Source organism: Papilio machaon, chromosome 3 (genome assembly GCF_912999745.1).
Source record: "Papilio machaon chromosome 3, ilPapMach1.1, whole genome shotgun sequence".
Classification (NCBI taxonomy): Eukaryota; Metazoa; Arthropoda; class Insecta; order Lepidoptera; family Papilionidae; genus Papilio; species Papilio machaon.
In genome coordinates this window covers 7,112,105-7,136,835 of record NC_059988.1, presented here as the reverse complement: position 1 = coordinate 7,136,835, position 24,731 = coordinate 7,112,105, and the positions used below count along the sequence as shown (strand labels likewise).

The 24,731-nt window shown below is 30.9% G+C and overlaps 1 protein-coding gene across 1 annotated transcript; it reads right to left on the bottom strand.

The window, feature by feature from the left end:
- Positions 1–1,370: 1,370 nt before the first annotated feature.
- LOC106719693 lies at positions 1,371–24,731 on the bottom strand. Its single transcript, XM_014514090.2, has 3 exons — positions 24,540–24,731; positions 2,778–3,549; positions 1,371–1,656 (listed from the first exon to the last, which is right to left on the bottom strand). The coding sequence occupies exons 1-3, from the start codon at positions 24,546–24,548 to the stop codon at positions 1,448–1,450; spliced, it is 990 nt and encodes a 329-aa protein (XP_014369576.2). The 5' UTR covers positions 24,549–24,731; the 3' UTR covers positions 1,371–1,447.

The following is a 24,731-nucleotide window of genomic DNA, read 5'->3' as shown; positions in this document are numbered from 1 at the left end:
AAACATAAACTTGTTTGTCTTTTGTGTAGTCATTGCAATGTATCGTCGTGACAAGAGATGGCGCTTTTTCTAAAAAGTAAATTATAAACAGAAATGATGGAAAGGAATAAAAATACGCCATGATGCTGATATACATTTCGTTTATTTACATAACATATTAGGACATAAAACTCTAAAATATATTTACTGCTATACTTCTAACAATACAGTAACTGACTAATTCATGCAGATACCACTAATTATTAAGACATAAACCAGATTAGGAAAGCGTTAAGTATCTATGCCTGTTATATTGTTATAAATTACAATATACCTACAGCAAGAATTACAACATACACACAATTTTAATTTCATCTTGTATATCACTTCGATATTCGTAAGTTTGTGTTGTGTTTGTGTAAAAAGATTATTTGGATATCATTTAATAACTAGATCGTAGAAGCGAAACTAAAGAATAAAATGAGTACTTATTAGAAACATTGTGAAATCTGTTGAGGTTTGAATAGTCGCACTAAAACATTTTATGAATAAAAAAAGTAAAATGAATATCGCGTAGGTATTTCTTGAAACAATAAAAATTTAGATAAACTGAATAAAATAATACATTAAATGAATGACAATTTTTATGAAAAATTATATATAAAATCATATATATTTTCGTATTTAATTTAAATTATATTTTAAGTTTGTTTATTCTTTGTCCTTGTTTCGGTTTTGTTATTAGGTTAAACATCTACGATCTCGTGAATGATATACAAGTACGTTATTTTTCTTAAAATACCTTTCTTAGCCTTTCTGTTTATTGCTTTTTTCATAAAACAAATTATTATCAATCATATTTAATCCAGATGTTATTTACTAGACTTAAAATAATATCAGGAAACATTTATCATACTTTCTTAATAACGGACAATAAATCATCCATAACTGTATACAATAAAACGCTTTCCAAATACAAAGATACTACTAATAATACTTTTTTATGACTAATTTTAGCATTATTAATTTTATTATTGCCTAAAATTAACATGACTTAATAGGATCTACATTGAGTGTATTGAAATTGGTCAAAATTATTGTACTGTTTTATTAAATTTATTGGGATAGCGAGTAACGTTAGTATTATTGTTCCTTTTTTAACTCCCGACACAAAAAAAAAATATTATAAATAACGTTGTCCGACATTATCTATGTAACGAAATTAAGTACTTGTAATTTTATTTGGCACATCGATAATAACAGATCTCTATTGCTCGACGTGCCAACTTAACCATATGGTTCTGTATCAATTTTGGTGTGAATTTTCCGTTCCATAGATGTCTTTGAGATAATTCAAAGCTATATTAAATGAAGATTTCTATATGGCCTTCAACGTTAGCTATTATGTACTTCTTGATTTCTTTGTGTCGGGTGTTTATAATTAAGTTTTACTTGTGACTACATGTGATTAGCCCCATCGTAGTGGTGAGCCCGGTGGTCGTACAAACGTGGCTCTTGTCTGTGCGGTTACGATACCGTTTCTATTGCTATCTGGAGATCCGTAGAACGCGTGCAGATGTCGCCTGTGGTGCAGTTCGTGTCCCCTGTGAGATAGACTCTGTAGTCGGCTCCATAGTGAGAATATACGCTTTTTAACCGTCCGCCTATCCGAGTTACCTGAATAATGTTAATAGTGGTTATAATTTTTTACTGCCACAAAAGTAATCTAAATAAGTTAGCAATAAGTCACTTAATAAGTCCCTTAGTGTAAACGATTAGTCATAATCATCTTGTCCTCCGAAGTTTACTCTCCGGAGAGTTGAAAATGGCATGAGTTAACATAGTATGCCTACTCTTTCATCATTTCCTATTAACCGTCATATCTGAATTTACTCCTTTCTTATGCTTATCCTAAAATTGTTTATTAGTAAGTATGAGAAATTAAATGACATTGAGGTATTTCATTTCTCATACTTTATTAACCTTCTTTAAAAAAAATAAGTAGACAAATAGTATCATAGAAATGACGTTACCTAATTTTGAACTTATATGAATGTTACAAGATTTAAATATTATATATAATATATACGATTGCCAATTTGTTTGCAATTTCGTGTATTGAAAATATTCAATTGAATTGTAGTCAATTTAGAGACGGCGCTGATATAATTTTCTTTCGAATCATATAAGTAACATGGAACGATAAATTCCATTTGATGTACATATTAACTGTCTATTACATTAGTGACACTATTACTGATGTCATCACGCAACATTATTATTTGATAGCTTTATTTATGGATATTTAGATCCTGTTCAGGGCCTCATTTAATTATGCAACTTGCATTATTAGTATATGATGATCAAAATTGTGCGTGTTGCACAACAGAGACATTTAAAATCATTTAAAAAACTTGAGGGGTGTCAAGGGACACTCGGATGGAACGAAGTTCCTTTCAATTAATTAGTGAAGGAACCAATGTTTATTCTATGAATAAAAAACTTAAGTCTTCACAAGAAGTACATTTTATTTCTATGAATTTTCGTATATTATCTTATCGTATATTTTAAAAGACAATATTATCGTAATATTGTCTTTTTTCCGTCTAGCCCCCTTTCACAACGCGCGATAAGGAACTTCGTTCCAAAAATATACAGACGAATTGTGTAGCTCTTTCTTTTTGATGTGTTGATTTCAAAGTGATAGTTGTGAGAAATATTTTGCTTAGTATTTAGTGCTACGTAATTGATTTTAATATAACAAAATTGAACGTAATATTTAAAAAGAATTGACTTACCATTTTCAGTTACAAATAATTCTTCATCGGAAATTTCATTATTTTTATTTTTGAGAGGTTTTTCTCTTTTTACTTTTACAACGTTAGCGACAGGTTCAGGAACTACCGAAAGAGCTTTGTTATAATCCGTTTCTTTCCTCTCTTCATTGTAATCAGAAAGAAATTGTGGAAGGTTGAAATCTTCATTATTTTCCTTTTTATTATCATCTCGTAAGTAACTTAGTTGTACTTTCAGAATTAAAAATGGGTTAGTTGCTGCTATTATAGTGTCATAAATATTACGGTTGCCATCTCCAGTATCAAATATGATTTCGTCAGTTGTTAAATCGTCAATGTCGCCATTTATAGTTTGGGCGTCGTCTTTTTCAGACTTTAGTTTATCGGCTTCTACTTCTTTGTAACGTGTACTGTGGAGTCGATCCAATTGTCTTGGATAATTATGCCACTGTTCTTTCCGGAATCCTTCGTCGTCATAGTTTTGCTCTTTGTTTGCACTATCGCTGTTATCTTTTATGTCTCTATTATAGATATCGGGGTACATCGCCTTTATTTCTTTGTTTGGTAGAGCTAAGTAATCTTGCGATGTTCTTTTGTTATGTATTATATCATTGGTTGTATCACTATGTTGATATCTATCATTATATGTATTGTCATCCTGGGTGTCTACGTTATACAGCTGTATGTAGTCTTTGTTAAATAATATTGGAAGAACATCGCTCGAAGAGAGTGCTACCGTTGTTAGTATTAATATAGGAAGCATAGATCGGCCCATCTGAAACAAATGAACATTATTTGTGTGATAATATAAAGAAAAATCACAATAAATTGAATTGATTTATAGATAAAAAATAAAATTTAATTTTAAGGCATCGCAATAATCAAGAATTCTACCCAAACAAGACTTAATATTTTAGTTAAATTAACGTGTTAATGTTAAAATGTTAAACATTAAAAAATTTGCAGCTTTATTAATAAACTAGAATTAATATTCCACGGGCCTCTTAAAGCTTAAACATGTACAGTGAAAGAAAATTTTAATCTGTGTAAAATTATTGAACAACACCGACGTTAATAACTTTAAAGCGGCTTTGTTCACTTTGTATCACTTTCATTTAGTTTCACAATGGAAGTATGTGTATTGGGTAAAGTTATTTATTAATTGTACTTGTAAACTAAGTGACTACAGTCAAAATCTGTTATAACGACATCGAAGGGACTACTCATATTGAGTCGTAAAAACCGATAGTTGTAACAACCGGTGACAGGTATTAATAGGAAAGATATGTAATAACATTCAGCCAGGACCTTTGATTTTGGTCAATTTAACCGGTATGTTGTTCTAAACGGTGTCGCTATAAACGGTTTTGACTGTATATGTTAATATACGTTTGTGTCGAAAAACAGCAAAAGGAATTAATGATGAGCTTGTAACTTCTAGATTCTTAGCAAAAGCTGGAACATTTGAGCCTTGACTTGTCTAATAATTTAACATAATCTTTACCAAAATTTTAGGCATTTCGAGGTTTTTCAATTAAAGTCCGCTACAGACCTTTACTTAAAATTCCCTTGTGCCTATATATATTTATACTATCATTAGTAATATTATTATTCTATTGTACGAGTAATTACGTTTATCGTTTGGTCTGTTTGTACGTCGTACACGAGGCGTCTTGACGTTCCAATTGTACTGTAGTGAGAGTTATTAATGACCTTTGTAAGGTTCATTATTAACGACTGCTGTCGCCTGCCCACAAGAAAAATGGCCTATGAAAACAGCATTTAGAACAGTCTGCAATTTGATGATTTTCTATTTTTGAATATAATAAGAGAATACTTCGTTTTAACAAAATACAAAGCACATAAATGAAAACTCAAAAAAAAAAATACTAAAAGAATATGAACTTGATGACAGCTAAGTCTTCAAAATAGCTTCAATAGCTTAGGCTATAGAAGGTAAATTAAATATATGTACATAAAACTCACATACATACGCGCGAATAACATTATTCTGAGTTAATCGGTTAAAAAAATACGCACGAAAACATTACCCTATTGAGTCAGTTGGATAAAATAAGGGTTCAATAGCTTAATTATAAACTGACCACTTTTCTACTTACTCACCCTTTAGGTGAACCACAAAAGCGGCAAATATCAAGGAGTTGTAGTATTTTGTATGTATATTGTAGTATTTGCTTTGTGATACTTTGGTATGTGCAATATACTAGTAAGTGGATAAAATATTTAATAAATTCAACAAGGATGACCAAATCCTTTGTACATGTTATTGTAGAATTAGACGATCTATTCATTGCTGCACATATCATGCATGTATCAAACCGTATAAAGACATGACATGAAGACTGAAGAGTTTGATTAAAACATTCCATTTGGATGTCGAATAAATGAAAATTCTTCCCTTTGAAGGATTCTTTATAAGTTTCGCGTTGTTCAGAATAGTTTATACCTAGCGATGATTAATTGATGAATCTTGTAATATGCAGGCCCTGGGTTCGAATGCGGCCATGTACTTCCGTTCCGCCGTTCTTCGATTACATATCTTGATGCAACCTGCACATATCGGCGAAGGAATTCAAAGATATTTGTGAAATCAAATAAACCGCACTGGGCCAGTGTGGTTGAATGTGGCCTAGTCACATTACTTAAGGTAGGCTTCGAACCCCGACAATCCTCGAGTGGGTACTGTGGGTTGATGATGATGAAACTTAGTTATTTACAGATTTATCTAAAGTTATTTAATGCACGTATAAATTGAGCAAAAATAAAGAGTTGTAAAATTACTTTGAATGTCTTCCACACTTGTACGCATTTGTTTCTTTCACTTTGAGTACAAACGTTATTTTTCCCTCGGGTCGTTATACGAGTGAAACTGTATAACACTACAAAGGGAATAAGTGTTACTATGGCACAAACATAACATAACATGTTTTGCGCCAAAGTATTTCATTTCCTTAAGCCTGGAATAACTTAGATTTACTTTATGACAGATTCCTAAACAGATTGTTGTGGTTTTAATCAAAATATCATTCGTTTTGAAATTTGAATCTATTTCTGTTATAATTTGATTGTCAGTAATGTCAAAGCCACGTCCAATACACGAGTACTGAGTTATGTTATATAAAGAAGTAAAAATATCTTGCAGAAAAATAACTAATAAGTAATTTCTCTTTAAATGAAATTTTCACATTATTTATTTACTAGCTGTCGCCCGCAACTCCGTCCAGGTGGAATTAAAAATACTTAAAAAGTAGCCTATGTGTTCTTCCAGACAATGTTCTACATTTGTGCCAAATTTCATCAAGATCCGTTTAGCCGTTCCTTATATACCCTCTAACAAACATCCGTCCATCTATCCATCCATCTAAACATTCGCATTTATAATATTAGTAAGATTAATCTTGTAATTTCAAGGAAGGAAGGCAAATTGATATTCTAGGAACAGTGAAAGTCATTTACAAGTAGGGTTGGCACCAGGCAGGCGGCCGGCTGTGAAAACTTAAGCCAAAACTTTAAGGTTTTATAAAAACCTTGAGTGCCGAAAAGGCCAGGGAGATGATGATGAGTGAAAGTCAGTTATAGACAATAAGCAACCATACCAAGAAATGATAAAGTAAGTTTGATAATTTTTATATTTTATATTATATATTAGTATTTCATACTGGGTAAATTTTGGAGATTTTAAATATCAATAATACATAACTAACAACATATAGTTTATCTCTAGTAATAAATGAAATACCTCAACAAGTTCTATAAACTTATTTATTAGGATGTACCTGTTCGTTACATTTAATTAAACCGCCGCCGCAGTCGTTAAGGTAACTTACTGCGGTTACTAGTTCCCATTGTTCTTGTGATATATTTGAGACTTATTAGTGACTCGGAGTTTGAATTTGTTACTCGTTTTCGGTACGATTTGATTCATATGCCGCGTTATGACATTTATGAAAATATAAAAGGATTTTTTTTGGCACAATAACGTTTTACTTTGGACTGTGTGATCTTCAGGTAACTTCAACTTGTTTTACATTTGGCTACCATACGACTCGTATACAAAAAGTAACTGGCGCCAGTAGGCCATACAGTCCCTGCCAGACAGTGGTGCTATTCTAGCGTACTGGCATAATGTAAATCGGGCATAATATAACAAACTGGTGGGCTAATTAGCCTTAGATAGTTAAGTAGATATTTTGTGTCAATGTATAAAATATAATCAAAATATTTTTATAAATAGTTCCCTTAAAATTATATTCACAGCACGTCGTGTAGGTTACTGAAGTGATAATTGATTGCCGTTCATCTGAGCGTGATTTTGTTCGTCTACCATTGGTAATGGTAGACGAACAAAATCACGCTGTCTGCCTTTAATCTTATTTATTTTACGCTCGACTGCAAGGCACGACAGACGCTTCAGAGGAAACGACAAGATGTATTTATTATTTTTCATGTGAAATATATTTTGAATTCGTACTTAGAAGCTTACAATGTATTTTATAGAGTTACCGCAGGCAAATCTTTCTTTTGTAAATTTACTACTATTAGGACGCGAAAATAGAACCATATAAAGTTACTATTTCTATTCATTTAATTTGTACTAATGAGTCAAAAGAAAAACTTTTTAATGTTCGAAAGCTGCAGTTGACATTATAGCGAAAAGCAAGCGCGTTTATGTTTTAATGGCGCCCTAAGAGGTTTTAAGTACGCCGCCATTTGTTCGAAAACTTTGAACCGACCAATACGATGCTTGAGATTCGATTTTGTCGGCGACACTTTGTCGCCTTTGAAACGAAATCAGCTTTGAAAAGGGCACAAGTCTTAACTTTTTTGTATAAAGTACATTGCAAAGCGTATTTAGTTAACCACAAATTCAATATAAAGTGAAGTAAATAAAGTTAATTTTTCATTGATCTTTATTCTCAAATAGTAACCAAAACGTTTTATAAGGTATATATGTACGTAGTTTGTCTTCAGAACAGTTTATCATCCAATACGAATCAATTAATACCTATTTTTATTTCTTTATTAAACTAAATTTCCCACAAAATTCTATTTTTCATAAGTAGCATGGTTATACATTCTTGTCTTTTATTTGATCGTAAATAAATATTGAAAGTGAAATCAAATTTACATTAAGTTTATATGAGTTCGAAAGTGATGGTATACTCGTATGCAAAGTTTGTATTTGTTGTGAACATATTGCGTCGATAAGTACAAGTTTAAATTCGTCTTAAACTTTAAATAATATTAAATTAAACACTTAGAAGTTTCAGTTGCAGCTGATGTTTCGCACACAGTCTGTATTCTTAATGAGAGGTAAACTAATTTAACTCAAATAACGGATTAAAAGTTGCTGAAGTAAACAGATTAGGTGCTACGCCGAAGTGGTTAAACATATCGTTATATCTGTTTTTTTTTTCAAAGAGAGTGAGAAGGATGAAAATGTTTTAATTAAATTATGTTTAAAGTTTTATAGGATATTCGAGCAGTTTTACGACCAAATAGCTATTGCCCGCGACTTCGCCCGCCGGTATTAAAAAAAACTTAGTAGGTACGTAACCTACGTGTTCTTTCAGACTATATTCTACATGTGTGCCAAATTTCAAAAGAACCGTTGAACCGTTCTGGAGATATCTTCTAACAAACATCCATCTATCATATCATATCCATATAAACTTTCGTATAATGTTAGTAAGACTATAAGCATTGTATTTCTTCTTGTACATAAGTAGGTACTAGTATTAAAAAAAGTACCAATTCTTAAATAGAATATATTCGGGGTCATAAAATATTAATACTTTTTAACCTGTTTTTTCGATAATATAGTACATTTATTGTAACAAATACCATTGTATTTGAAGCTGCATGAAGGCTTAATTAGGTGATAGAATATTCTTACGAGCGACGGGTAGTTATTTAATTTTACGGTCGATTTCAAATTTTTCACGCAAACTCAATATTGGATTTTTAAGAATTTTATGAACTTAAATAAGAAAATGTGTTTTTAATATTTAAAGTTTGCAAACTAATATTGTACTCGTACATGTTTTTTAATGGTTTTTATTAGCTGCCAATTAATTGTAGTAACTCGTTATTATCCTTTTTCAAATATGATGCTATTTTTTATTACTGAAATGTTTTGGAATGCACACGAGTATCGCCGGGAATGTTTTAAAAATGTATTTAAGATTTATATATTGTAACAAGTGTTCTACATTTAATTTTAACAAATAGTATTAAAATACAATTTTCATTAAATCACATATTAGTCATCTAGTCTTACTTTAATATAAATTTCAACTCAATAATCCCGTAACTCAGGTGGCTCGCAGTGGAAACCGTCCTTAACTGGGATTAGATGTGATGATATATTACGGGCATTATTCAGCCTCTGATATAGTTAGGTTGTTATTGCTCTAAGAGTGTGAGCTTAGAGGCATAAACTACTTGTTTATAGTTTAACTTAGACTAAATTATATCTAAGTTCTTAACAACTAATTGATTTTTAACTTAAGACTTTCATATAAAGAAAATATAGCCCTTATAAGTATTTAGTGTTAAATAAACATATTATTTACTTAATAATCAGTATTATAGAATAAATGACAGAAAAACTATGGGATTCAACAGCAACATAGCGTTTATTTCGTAACCGACTTTAAAGAAAGCAAAAAAAAAATTGGAATATAAATTCTTATTATTTGGGTTTCGTAATGTGAATAATCGTCGGTTCATACTTTTTTCCACTTAATGTTCAATCGTTGAAGTCATAGTTGATCCGCTAGGAGTTAAACGCATTGTTATTAACAAAGCTTTAGATAACGAAGTTAATTCAACAGTGGGATAGAACAATGTTGCGTGCGTGACTAATGTAGATCACTTTGCGTAGCAGTTAACCTTATTAGGAAGTTCGCGATCGAAATTAATGATCCGTATAAAGTATGTATTATTACATTCAAACTTTATACCGGCTCGTAGGTTTGAGTACATATTATCGAAGGAGTCAAGCCCGAAAGTACGAAAGGTGAAAAGCGCAACTCACGGCTGCTCCACCCCCGGTTTCTTTACTTCCCGCCAATACCATTACTGAAATGTGGTCTATACAACGTTCGCTACGATATTCCGAGCCTGCATAAAGTTTGGTTGGCATTATACATTTACTAATGATGTCCAATTCTTTATCTTGTTACGTTTTGTTAAGGATCACATATTCTGTCATTCAAGTTAGATTTTTCTGAAATAATGATTTATAAGTTCTAATAATATTATATATCAGTTATGAAATCGATCGACATATAATTTTACGGGTAACATTAGTTAAAAGAACACTAATAACAGTTAATCTCAAAAATTGATCAATTGGAGTCATAAAGTTGTCTCGTAAAGAATAAAATTAATATTATGGTACAAAATAATTTGTTTTAATTATTTTGACCAAACATCGAGGATTACAAGCGTTTGTTAAGCCAGATATACACGTTTGCCAAAGCTTGCCGAGTGAAGGCCAACACGAGCTTAGGCAAATTAATACACATTAAGTGCTACTTACTGTCTATGTGTTTGGCAAATCTATTTAAGTGCCAATTTAGACAAGTGATTAATTTGTACTGGCGCACGGACAAACGTGAAGACACCATTGGACAAGCGCGTGCGAGGGCATTTAATTTGTGCAGAAAAACCGACACCGCTTCGAAGTTAGGCAAGTCGCGAGCGCCTGCGAGTCATGACAAACTACGCCAAATTAGCTCTGTACAAGTCAGCGCTTGTGCTTGTGCTTGAGCGCGCAAATGTTGGTGCGAGCGACGCCGAGAAATAGCTAGCAATTGTCTATACGTTGGTATTCACCATCTCTCAGCAAGCCTCGACCAACGTGTATAGCGGGCTTTAAATGAGTTCGTTCGTTTGGAACACTGCGCCTTGTCATGTCATTCATTTTCATTTAACTGTGTCATTTAAAGGAAAATGTGCGAGATATTTTTATTTGTGTGGATCATAGCTATTTTTAAAAGGGGACTGGATATTGATTCTACTTGAAGGCAAATTACGGGGTTATTTACGCAAGTAAATACGTTATTTCTTTATTTTGCATAAATGCTTTGGCTTTGATTACCAGCTGAAATTATTTATTTCATTTCGGCATTCTGTACTTTATTGTTTATTTAGCTTTTAAATGACTTAAGAAACTTTTATAATTAGTGCCATGTCAATATTAAATTTATAAATAGCTGCGGCTTCCCAAATAAGTAAGCAATTACGTTTTCTAAATTGGATATTAAAACAACTTAAGACTTTGATATTCCGAGATTTATGCACAACAGTGCGAGAATTTAAAGTATGAATGATTGATGAAGCGACATACGACGCCAGAAGTGACGATAAGAAATGTGTTTAGCAAATGTAGAATATAATTTACTTTTACTAAACTTTGATTTACTGAAAGATTATTTCTTAATTATTTTAAATTTACTTAACTGTGATGTACTAAGGAAAAGATTATTTATGATAATTTAATTTTTTTTAGTTCATTAAAGCCAAAAATTGTCATGGCTTTTAAAAGTAGCTCTTAAAATACAAGCAGCAAATCGCCACCACGACTTGTATTCCAATAATTTATATTGTATCATTAACCTACATTCCAAACGCGGTTCATTTGTTAGAGGCAAAACACGAGTAATATCAAGTCATTAAAAACCTATTTGTTTTTATTTTTATATATTAAAAATGTATTGTCTCGAAGTTAAAGGATTGTTATAATTTTAATGTTTCAGAACTAAGTTTCCAAAGGTAAATCATACTGGCTTTTCCGTGGTAACTAATCAAAAACAACTTTGAAGAATTAATTTATAATTATTTTACTTATACAATTTTCAGAACTTTGGACTTTTATTTCTTCTACATTTTTCTCTTTTATATGTAATTCAAAATTGCAAATACGATGACACAGTTTTATAACAGTAATCAATGATAGAAGATAAGCCAATGCCTTGAGATTTCCATGGGGATTAAATGAGTGCTATCGAGGACGCTATTATTATGGTACAGTCAGCAGAACATGCTAAAAGAAAACAGATGAAATTTCTTGGTGAACTACAAGAATATTTTCTTAGTAAATAATTTCATATAGTTCGCTTATTTAGGAATATATTTTTAATTTTTTTATCAATTAAATTTTATGAATTCGTCTTTGTTTTTCTTTTTTTTTAAGTAACCTGTATCTAATGACAGTCGGAATCGATAACATAATCCTTGTTATTTTATTTAAATAGTTATCACAGTAAATAATAGGTGTCGGATATGACGATTTATCGTTCAGTAAGTAATATGGCGGTAACACGAAACCCTAACTGAAAACATGATTTACTGGTTTCTTTTTTATAATGATCTCATTTTTTTAGCACGATCTTATATTAGGATTAAGATTATATAGTTTAAGATTAGATTGAAAATATGCATAACATGGATAGAATTTTTTCAATAGTACTAAAATCTTTCATGAAATACGGTTCCTACATCTTACTATCTTACTATCTTATCCTTCTAATCTTACTAATATTATAAATGCGAATGTTTAGAATTTAGATGGCTGGATGGATGGATGTTTGTTTGAAGGTAACTCCGGAACGGCTCAATGGATCTTGATGAAATTTGGCACAAGTGTAGAACATAGTTTGGAAGAACTCATAGGCTACTTATTACGTTTTTTAACGTTTGTTTTGTAATTGAATAAATAACATTCTGAAATCAATTTAAACGGTACAAAATGTACGATATTTTTCGTATAGTAATAAATTGTGTTCGATGTTCTGTCTATTATCGTTCTACAAAATGTATATTACATTTAACTGGCTGACACCTAAACATTAGTCAACAAATTTAATTTACTCAAAGCCTTTGAAAAGCTTTCATTGATATTTGGTAGGACCAACATCTTATCTTGGGTAATAATGTCTTTAACCAATTCTAGCACCCTTTTGTAAATGTTAACATGTAAGGCGGTGAAATCGACACTCCGGCTGACCTTTAGCCAATTTTGTTAAAGTACCCGAGATTATAGGAAGTGATAGTACTAAATATCCAATTTGCTCTCGTCCTTTCATTGTCGATTATATTTCGAAAAATATTAAATTGAATATTTCTTAAAAGGTTACTTTATACTAGCTAAAGTATTTGCAAAAAACTGAAAGGTACATTTTTAATGGTAAAACAAATATTGAAATCGGCTTGATTATTAAAGAATTTACTTAATATTAGTTAGTAATTAAATGTTGTCTTTATAATTCAAATATTAGAATAGATAAATCGAGAAGTATTGTGAAGTTCACTCCTTTAACAATTCTCTCGCATTTCATGTATTTTCTATCTACTAGCTAATATTAAAAATAAGCTTATTTTTATCATCGACAGCCATTTTAAGATAAAAGTAGGCGCGTCCTCTATTTTTCTATGTCATAACACTCGATGAAGCAGAATAGAATATATTCTATGGGAGCTTGAAATTTGTCTTCCGAGGTTTGAAACTATTTGATAGTTGTTTCTCATGTTAAATATAGTAAAAAGTATAGTTTATAGCTATTGGAAGTTGCCTTGTTTTCACTACTGAAATCATCATCATCATCATTATCAGCCTGAGTTTGTCCACTGCTGGACGTAGGCCTCCTCCATCGATTGCCACAATGCTCGGTCCTGTGCCGCCCGCATCCAGTGCACTCCCGCAACCTTGACCAGGTCATCGGTCCATCTTGCAGGAGGCCTACCCACGCGGCCACTACTATCTATCATTTTACATTTTTGCTATCTCTATTTTAGTAAAATAAAATAGAGATAGCAAAAATGTGTGTGTACTATGTGTACTACATCTATACGAAATTTCAGCGAGATCTATGTAGCCGTTCTGGAGATACCTTGAAATAAACATTCATCCATCTAAATTTTCGAATCTATAACATTAGTATGAGAATTTAGGTGCACTTTACGCCAGATATTTTAGTATTAATTTTAATACAAGGTACTGCTTAAATTTTAAAACAAATGATAATAAAAACACTAATCTGAAAAAATATTCTAGCTAACATTTTGTATCTTTGAAACTCATAAGTTTTTGAGGCGTCAACTGTTCTTTTGTAATCTTTATTGATTTGATGACATCTTTTTTCTTTTAAGTTAGAGACAATAAAAGAAAATATGACAACAGATTAAGTTAATAAAACAATTGACAAATCTCAGGTGTTTGTTAAATATTAATCGTAAAGACCGTGTTTCAGGTGTTTGATAAATAAATTGACATGTTTCAGAGACTGTTTAAGAACGATTTGAGTATCAAATAAGTCGAGAGGGATAAAGTACTGGCGCACTTGAGAATTAAATAAAATAAGCGACATATATTTGTTAACCTTGCGTTAGAATTGAAATCAAAATGGGAGTTTATTTGTTCCAAGTTTTTAATGCAATAAACTTATTTGCAATGAATGAATGGACTTCTGGTTAGAAATGTATATTTAAAAATTCAGAACAGATATTGATAGGATGCTTGTGTACGAAACCAGCCTGAAGTAAAAAAATGTTTTGGGTTTTTTGTATTGATCATTTTATAAATTTGATGTATTTACATATTACTTATTGCAATGCTACCAAACCCTTTCTTACTTTGTTAATTCCAACAAAGTTTTCGAAACCAAAATGCTAAAGCCTAACAACACAAGTAACGCACCTTTATTGTTTTGAGTTGGAAATGAAGTTGACAAAAGAAACGCGTTAATCTTTATCTTACTAATATAAATACGAATGTTTGGATGGATGGATGTTTGTTTGATGGTATCTCCTGAGCGACTCTACGGATCTTGGCATATATGCCAAATTTCATACAGATCATAGTCTAGAAGGACACATAGGCTACTTATAATGTTTTTTTTTTAATTCCGCGCGGACGAAGTCGCGGGCAACAGGACTAAGATAATTATTTTTTAATCTAAATTAAGTTTAGGATGTTTATATAATTTAGAAAGCTAAACTACGACGTAGATTTTAAAATAAAAATAAAATTATGATATGTTGCATAGTAGATTAGTGAACGTACGTACGTACGTAACGAATTATCATTTTTACGAATGTTTCCCGTTAGGCTGATTTTATGTAATCAGTTAAAAAAAACAAAGCATGTAACAGTTAAAACAATATCAGCAAGAAAGCAAGTCCCTGCTGAATTTATGAGTGACGTGAAAAAAGTAAAGTCTAGGATGAATTGTTCTGAAAGTTTGATTGCTTTGTTATAACTTTCGGAAAGTTATATTTTTTTAACCTTTTTGTTTAGGTGTTTTGTAATAAAAACAAGTGATGTAATTCTCAATTTCCGCCATATTAAAAGATTTCAAGTTATATTTGTTAGTTTTTAGGCATATTGAACGTCGAAAATTAGGAAATAAAAGGTATTTTGTAGAATAGGCGTTTTTTGAAAGTCAAAGAATCCTTTATAATGTCATATTTTTTATTATAATATAAAATTAGAATATAAAAATAAACGTTTAGTAAACGCCGTTCTTTTCAGAGGCAATCTGTTGTAATATTGTAAAATTATGCGCAACATTAGGCTCATTTGAATTTAATCGGATTATTTGAATCCACTTAAATTATTAATATTCATTAGATTCCAAAAAAATCCGAAGAATCCAGAATTTAATGGTAATTTAAAATTTAAAAATTAAAGAAAACCAGCAATACAATGTTAAGAAAATTATTGTTTACAAGTTTTTCTTGAGTAAACACAGACTTGTATTACGCGTACCATTTATTTACTGGTTGCTTTAAATATAAGTAAGGCAAGTAACTTGCCTCGTGTAAATGGGTCTTCTGGTTTGTGCGTTCCTATGTTGTTTATTTTAATATTCCATAACTAGTGGTTGTAGTTAATTTGATGTTGTGGTTAGTTAATCTAGCTTATCTATAATGTGTTTGCTTAATGCAAATGTAAATAATAAAAAATGGCTTCTTGTTTGTAACAAGATGTTGGCGAAATATAAATTTTTAATATTTCTTTCTAATAATAAAAAGCTTGATGTGCTTCATTAAAAGCTTCATTTTACCGTAAAATTTAAGCATTTTGGCAAATAATTAAAAGGTAAAAAAAAAAAATTGCTTCTAAAGAATGAAGCAATTGTAAGATGTAAGTGAACATAACACATGTAACTGAGATCTAGCCAATATTGAACATTGAACTCTTAATTTATGTTAACTTTTCGTTAAATAAAGGCATTTCTGTTAGCAATATTATATATATAAGTACAAAAATGTTACTTATTGACACGCCCCTGCCTTGTCTTGTTAAAACTTGGCATCAGAATAAGTTTGAAGGATCCTGTCTATTCTACGCCGCAGATTCTCGCCCACTAAGATAAGACACGTAGCCAATTCTATCTTCTCTTGTAAGCAACTTCGACCAACTAGTTATCTGCTTACATATTATCAGAATATTTGTAAATAGGTAAAGTTCTTTTTGTCCAATGTTTCATTTACTACAATATTTATACAAAATTGTGTACGGTGTTTTAAAACATTAAAATTATTTTGAAAAACAGATCTAGACTGACTGAATCATAATTAATTATATCAACATCTTTATGTCAGAAATATAGAATTAATTTGATAATAATTTTATTAGAAATTGAATTACCGATGAAGAAATATTTGAGCGTGCCCAGTTTTGATTAGATTTGTTAGCACAACATTATAAACAAGTTCTCACTATCCACCATTTCATTACTGACAATGTATAACTCAACAGTAAATAGAATTTTTGATAATAAAGATTGTGCAGTATTTATAGAAGAGATATGAAAACGTTGCAAACGTTTTTAAGCTTAAAATAAACTTTGCGTGTTGCAGAGTGTCATTGTCCGTAAGCCGTAGCCGGGGTCAGAGCTTATCCGAAAAAGCTCCGTTAAGATTTTTTAATAAACTGTAGCTTTTTGGAAAAAAAAGAGACAGGCGGAAATTGTACTTGAATCTTTAGTAAAAGAAAATTGATTTCCTTTGATATCTAAATGGATCTACTTAAATATTTGTAATATTTACTTAACAACGCAATCGCTTGACACAAACAACTGAATTGTATCTTTGAAACGGGATTACAGCGATTTTACATTACTGAACGAACATTTGTTGAATATTTAAAAAAGGAATTTAACGGCTTTAATACATTTGAATGTAATTAAAGAATATCGAAAACTAAACTTACTGCCACACTGAGTGTCTTCCACTGGGCCGATTGATCGGTAAGTTGATTGGCCCAATTAGGATTGGAACCTGCCACATACACTCTTTTAACGGTTATTTATGTATTGCTTATGTGACTATTAAACTGTACTAAGTGTGTCATTGGTTAATGCCCTTATTAACAGATCTTGACAGATAAAGATCATTCTTATTTAAATGCATAGTATTATAGACATTTTGAAGGATAAATATTCATGTTTAGTGTTTTTTTTTTAGTGGAAAAAATAATATTTGCTGCCATATTAGTAAGATATGAGATTTATAACAAAGGTGTACGCGTTACAACGACCCTTAGTCGTCAGAACAATATGTCTAGCTCGTGACTACAATGTCTATTAACATTTGGACACAAAACTGCAATATTAATCGCGTTCATCTGAAATGAGCTATAATAGCATATTTACATACAGAAGGCATCTAATAGATGGTATCTTTTTTAATTTTTGGTAAATATTTAGTTTATATTATATTTCAATATAAGATATTCCTCTCACGTAGGATTGGGGAAAGGCAGGCGGCCGGCCGAAAAAAAAAATTAAGCCAAAACTTTAGGGTTCATAAAACCTTGTGCGCTGACCCCACGTCAATGGGTTAAGGCCACGTGATGATAATGAGGAGATGGTATCTTTTTTTTAGACTCTAATGATCTCAATATTAAAACAATAAAATTAAAAATGGACTGGAAGCTATCGTTCTTAAAAAAATAAGACTAGTGGTAATGGAAAATCAATAAGAGTCCTTTGTCAAATATGATCAAAAAAGGAATGAAAAGTACAGTTTCTGTTTTTCTTGTAAGTAATAAGTTTTCTGATTTCGGTTTCCATCTTCTTTTTGATGAATAATAGTTCAAGAGCTTATTTAGTTTACTATTGAATGGCTCTTTCTTTTGTTAAATGACAACAAATCAAAAATAACTTTAAACATGTTAAGGAAAAATTGACACACACTACGTAACAGTAGTGAGTAGGTTCCAAAAAGAGTTTCTGCAAATTAAATATAACTTAAATTTTAAATTTCATTTCGAACTTTATAAAGTTGTCAACTTAAATATTTCGTATAGTAGAAATCTATATTTCACAAACGCTCAATTTAACTTTGCTACGCCGCGCCGGTGAACAAGAAATTCATTTGTTTTGAATTTTTGGCGTCGACGCTTTGTTTCACTTTGGAACCTATTTTATGTGGCGATAAGGTAAGGGCAAACTAGTAAAAAATGAAAGGGTCCAGTAATTTTTGTATTTATTTCTTGAAAAAAGGTGTAGCTAAAGTCCTACGTTAAATGCGTTCGGTATTTCTTCAATGATGGTGAAATCGATATAGTTCGCTCGGTGACCATTCGACCAGCTGTGAAATTTTAATGCATCACTACATAATCAATAGTCGATCGGCCTACGAGCTCCTTTAAATGTCGTTACAACCGCCACACACACCTGCGAGACTAACTGGTGCCTCAATAACCGGAAATTATTAGTTACATCTATGCCGATTAAAAAAAAAATATTTTACATTTGTTATTTTCATTCGTCTGTTTTTTAACTATATTCTGGTTCTTTAATAGAAAGTCTACGATCTATGCTTAGTCTTTGGTTGTTGTTTATTCATATTTATATTTTTAAATACCTTATATCTTGTCTCCAAAAATAAACTAAATCCACAGTTATACATGTCAGTCGTTGTGGGTAATTTTACTGTCGCCCTCATTTTATCGCATTAAGCATTTTACGCGGCACCTTAGGTGTATAATTTTGCACCATAAAGGTAAAAACCATTCTGTATGATATATAAATCGCTTACAGGAAAGAAATAAGTGATCATTTTTAGAGGCAATTATCTTTTACTAAACCATAACCAGGGTCATAATACACATCGTAAATGTAAAGTAGGACGAGAAATATAAAATTTCCTTCGCATGCTGCATCATGGTAAACTAAGTAGCCAATAAAAAATTCATAGCTACACTATCTGTCGCCCGTGACGTCGCGATAATTATTTGTATAAAAATAGTTTTAATAAATTTTCAAGTGGCTGATACTGCCAAGGAAAAAAATTGTAAATTTTCTTAGCCTAATTAAGAACTTCAGGGGATGAATTTGGAAAGATCCTTTCTGAGCACTCCTCCAGGAGATAATATAATTTTCTATACAAAATTTTAAAAATATAGTCCCATAGTTGTGTGTTGATACTTAGCTTTTTCTTTTATAAATATAGACGAGGTCGGTTATATTTATAAATGTCGCGGTTGAGGGCATCTTCATACAAATGCAGTTAGACGCAATCTCTCACTCAATCAGACGTCGGAAAATCTCATCGGACAATCTAACTTATTTGTGCTCGCCGTCTCGTTTCTCGGCTTGGACTTTTAAGAGGCCTATTTGAACTCAGTTTATTTTTTTATTATTTTACGTTCCAATCTATCGATGAGAGCGGATTTTACGGCCAGTTTTATATTAATATTGTGGCATTTAGAGTACTATCGGAAAGAATATGAATTGAAAGGTTTTTTTTTTAATTTATTTGTGATGTTTTATATTAGATAACCTAGATTTATATAATAGGCTTAGAGTGGCCTATAAAACTCGTATCAAAATAATATCTTTAATTAACCGTTTCTAGCACAATACATTACAATACAATACATTTTTTTTTAAATTAAAAGCGTACAAATTTATTATCTGTATTAATAATATAAAGAGGAAAGATTTGATTTTTGCATTGAAAAGATAAACTACTGGACTGATTTAAAAATTTCTTTTACTATTGAGAAGCTACACTACCACTGGGGTGACATAGGCTAATATTACTAGATTTTTCAAAATCTGCGCGGAAGAAGTAGCGGACAAGAACTATAAATGTATTCACTTCTACGTTTTAATATCATCTTAGTTGTATTTCGTCTGTCGTTTTATATTTAAGTAGATAGTATAATTGCTGTTAAAGAGAACACTCAAATTAATTTACGATTTAATTATACGCACTTAGGAAGCCGGGATAACTTTAATGCATCTCTTTTGTGTTATTAACACAATTATGAATCTTATAGCTCTCATATCTCAATAGTTAAATGTTTGAATATTAATTTAACGGTGGGGTTCTATTTTAAAGCAAACCAAATAAACACTAGACTGAGATCAATCGTATAACGACGCTATTATTGCACTTACTACAATCCAGTATGTAATAATGTAACAAAACCAAGCAACAATTCATAACTTTCTTGCTATATGTAAGTCGTTACTTTCCGAAACAGTAAATGTGTAAAAATGTTCTTATTCTCTCGTGATCTTGTATATGTGATACGTAGATTTTACTGAAATTTAACGAAAGGGACTTTTCTGTTAGGCGATGTAAATCTGATTATAAAAATGGGATATCCTTACATTGTATAAAAATAAAAAAGCAAAAAAATCTTGTTTATGCGTTGTTGTCACGTTTTGTTACGTATAAAAGGCTACGAAAATCTACGACAGTCTACGGATGTCTACGAAGGTCTCTGAGATTTTTTATTCTGGTTTATCAGCAATGTTCTAAATGTTCATTTTTCTTTAATTTAGTTTAGTTTTATAAAACATTAATAATTTAGTTTTATCTTTAAAAACTTTCGTTTTATTAGTTAAATACAAGATATTATCATATTATAGTTTTTAATTCATTCGTAAGTGGAAATATACATAATAGTTTGAATTGATGTTGAATTTAGAAAAAGATGAAATAAATTAAACGTTTATTCATTAAGGTGAGAATGTCTATGTGCGAAGAGTGCTTAAGTTTATGTCTGTTAATGAAGTGAGGGTACTCGGAAATAATGGCGAAGAGCCTTTCCACAGACGAGTGTGGAAGGGAATGATGGAATTTAAGTAAGTGCTGTCTGTAATTATTTTTATTTTAAATAAAATTAAAAATCTCTCTTTTTTGTACGCTAAACTTAAAAAAAACCTGTTTGGAAATCTTAACTGCCAGAAATACACCTATGAACATTTTTCTACGGACAGAAAAAGGCAATGTAAAAAAAAATGTGCGAAAGTTTATTTTCACGTTTGACAATTTCCGACAAATCCAAGCAAAAACATCGTTAATTTTGAAATAATTAAAAATCACGGCAACTAGTGACCGGCGTAACGCCACTGCGAATATAGTCCGTTAATTCTGAGTGGATTATCCTGACGAAGGACCCCCGACGGGTCTGGAACTAGTCGGTACCTACACCGAAGTATACGTGAGAGAAGCCATGGTTTTTAATAAGTTTAGTATAATGTCTTACGAAAGTTTTAATAAGTTAATCGTTGATTCTAACCACAAAATCTATTCGGAAAACAACGGAAAAACTAAGGGTCATATTAAATAGCAGTAAAGAAACTAATGGCTCTTTCATGTGTGGGTATGCAAACATTATCCCTTAAGGGTACGCAAAAAACCGTATTGTTTGATCGTTTCATCGTTTAGTAGGATATAAAAAGGGGTCAACAAGGAGCGGTTATGCGTCAGCTTAATAGCTCATAGAACCAATAACTGAAGGGGGTGAAAGGTTTTTAAGAGGAATAGGCGACAAAGGTAGCACCTCGCCACTAGATGGAGCTACGACCTATGCAAATTTATCGCAAGACTTGTAGTATACGAAGTTTGAAATATATTATAATTTTTAATTAGCCTATTTCTTAGATTTAGAAGGTTCGGAAATTGCTAAATGGATTATCCACTTATTAATTTATTATAGAGCTGAAGACCGGACACGGATTTTAAAATGTTCTTTATATTCTTACCTTAAAATGGCTTAACTTGAAACAACTTTTAATGCTATGATGTTAATGAAGCAAAAGAGAGTTGTATTTTGGGTTTATAATTTATGCGGGACATAACAATTATTTTACCCTAAGTTAAGTAGCACGGTAAATACAAGTTTAACAAAGGTCAAATTAAAAGGGTAATAAAATAACGGATTTTTTTAATTGTGTAAATAATGTTCTCTGTATAAACTGTTTTTTTTTTTTTTAAATATATTCGATTAAAGCAGCCAGTTTTTTTAATCTACAAATAATAATTTTAATACATTGACTTTGGAAAAATATTTATTAATAGTATTTACATTACTAGTCATTGGTTTCATCATCTCCCTGGGGTCGGCACACAAGGTTTTATAAACCTTAAGTTTTGGCTTAAGTTTTTACGGCCGGCCGCCTGCCTGTCGCCAACCCTACTTGGGAGGAATTTCTTAAAATTAAATATAATATAAGCTAAATATTTCAAAATTACTTCTAAAATACACCAAACATATAAAATGTACCTTAAGTACACAAAAAACGATGAATGCGTGTAACAGATTAAAAAAATAACTTTAGAAAGAAGAATAAAATAAAAGAAGGAAGAATTGTTAAAGTACAACATTTCTTTTTACACGTCGTAAGGAATGCAAGTTTATTTAACTGAAGAACGCGTGTCGGTGACATTTTTAAATGTGTAATTAAAGGCAACGTTGGCCGTGTGAGTCAGCGTCGTAGAAGTAATTACATTTGCTGAGGCATGTCTACAATGTAACCTTCCATGGCTGACGAAAAATTACTTTAATGTGCCTAAATGTGTCTTTTGTGCAACATTTAATCAAAATTCTTTATAAACGTAATGTACAGTAATTATAACTTTTTTGTGAAATTGAAATACGAAAGAAAATTTCACTAGTTAACTAGCGAAATTGTTAATGTGACTTTTAGCAACTTAACGAGAATTGTTTTAATCAATTTCTTATAATAAATTACTTCCTACTTTATTGCTTTGACACTAAATTGATATGACTCGTTTCATTATCATTTAATTTTAAATAATTCCTTGTTACTCTACTTTTAAAGCAGATTTCTTTATAGAACGATGATTACAAAAATGAAATAGTATTTGTTCATCTATATAAATAAATATCAACATTTGTATGTTTGCTCGAAGCAATATTCATATTAAGGATTAGAAATAATTTTTCAGCTACTTCTAAAATTTGATTCATTAAATGTTTAAGGTTTCACAAACACCTAATGGTTAATAGTACGGACAACACATTTTGCGGCCGTGGAATCGATTCTCATGCGACTTCTATTGTAAACTATATTCTAGTACAAGTTTCAAGCTAATTCCGACTGGTTACAATAAATATGAGTAAATTAATTACAACAATGTACTAGTTTTTAATTAAAATAACCGGACGACGGCCTTAAATTGTGATACCAATTGAGTTAATAATTAAATTAATGGTACTTATACCAATATAGTGAAATCTAAATCTAGCATATGACAGTGCAACCGCGAGTTGGCGGGCAATTTGTGTTATCGCTAGATGAGGTTAATATACTTGGTTGAGTATGTGGCAACACTATAACCTCAGTTATGCTAAATTGGCCAAAAACATATAAATTTGTGTTAAATATTACCCTTCTACCTGTTTGACTAAAAATGTATTTAGACCGAGAGAAAAATACAATGATTTCTAAATCTATTAAATACCCTGAAATAGTTCTTGTAGGGACATCCGATTACGAGGTTGCAGGTTAAAATATCACTAGATCAATGTTTTAATCTTGATTGAAATGGTTTAAAGAAGTATTACGTAGTAAATTATTTCCAATAGTAATTGCTATATTAAAACGACCCAGAGGTAATTATGGCCTTAAATGAATTAGGGTAAATGAACCAATTATTGTCTGTAGATTGCATTGACACGTCTTAGGTCTGCCGTTTGTTGAAGAAGTGTCGTTTCCCTAATCAAAAATCCGTAGGCTTCACGTAGTTCGCGCCAACACACTGATGATTGACGTTTCGACTCTTCAGGAATTGACAGATTCTGATTGCTTTATTACCCTTAAAGGGTAAGGTCGTTTATTTAAGGTTGCTTTAAGCCTTTTAGGGACGTGTTAAAATTATCCAAGGGTCGATAGTACTTGGTAAATAGAGAATGAAGTTTTTTTATGACTAAGAATAAACTTTCTCAGGCAGAAAAAAGTTCGTTTTAATATTTAAAAAGAAAATTTCGATTAAAAGAGTTAAAGTCTACCTTTATAATTTATTCAAGTTAATTAACTAAAATAAATTTAATGTTAAATTAACGCTTCTTTATGCTTCACTTTCACAGCAGTTTTATGTTTTTTGATTCCACAATCTCTAATTTGTGCAATTATGTTTGTAAAATAATACCTTTGTTTAATTCGTGTAATTATTTATATTTAATTAGTTAAAGACAAAGAGTACAGTCATGACCAAATTTTTATTCCCAGTTTTCTTTAACTGTTTTTTTTTAATTACCAACTATCTAATACTAGTTGGCTGTGTAAACTCTATGTAAATTTTAATCGCTACTACGAATTGTGCAAACGTTTTATAATTTTTTATGTATTTATTACGATTGTTGCGGCTACTCTGTTTTTTTTTTAATTTTAATATTTAAAAAGGTAGAAGTTTCATAAAAAAATAAATAAATTACAGGTAAATTAAATTGTATTTAAAACTTACCTTTAGCATCGCAGACGCGACAGCAACGCGTGCGGAAACTAAGCGAAAAATAAGATACTATTAATATTTATTTTTTTAAGTTGCTTAAACTACTTCTAAGCACTACGTATTGCTTTAGAGCCTTTGAATTGGGTAGGATTTTTTCTTTTATATGTTAGTTAAGCGACATTTTAGCGATCGCGTCACTTTGCT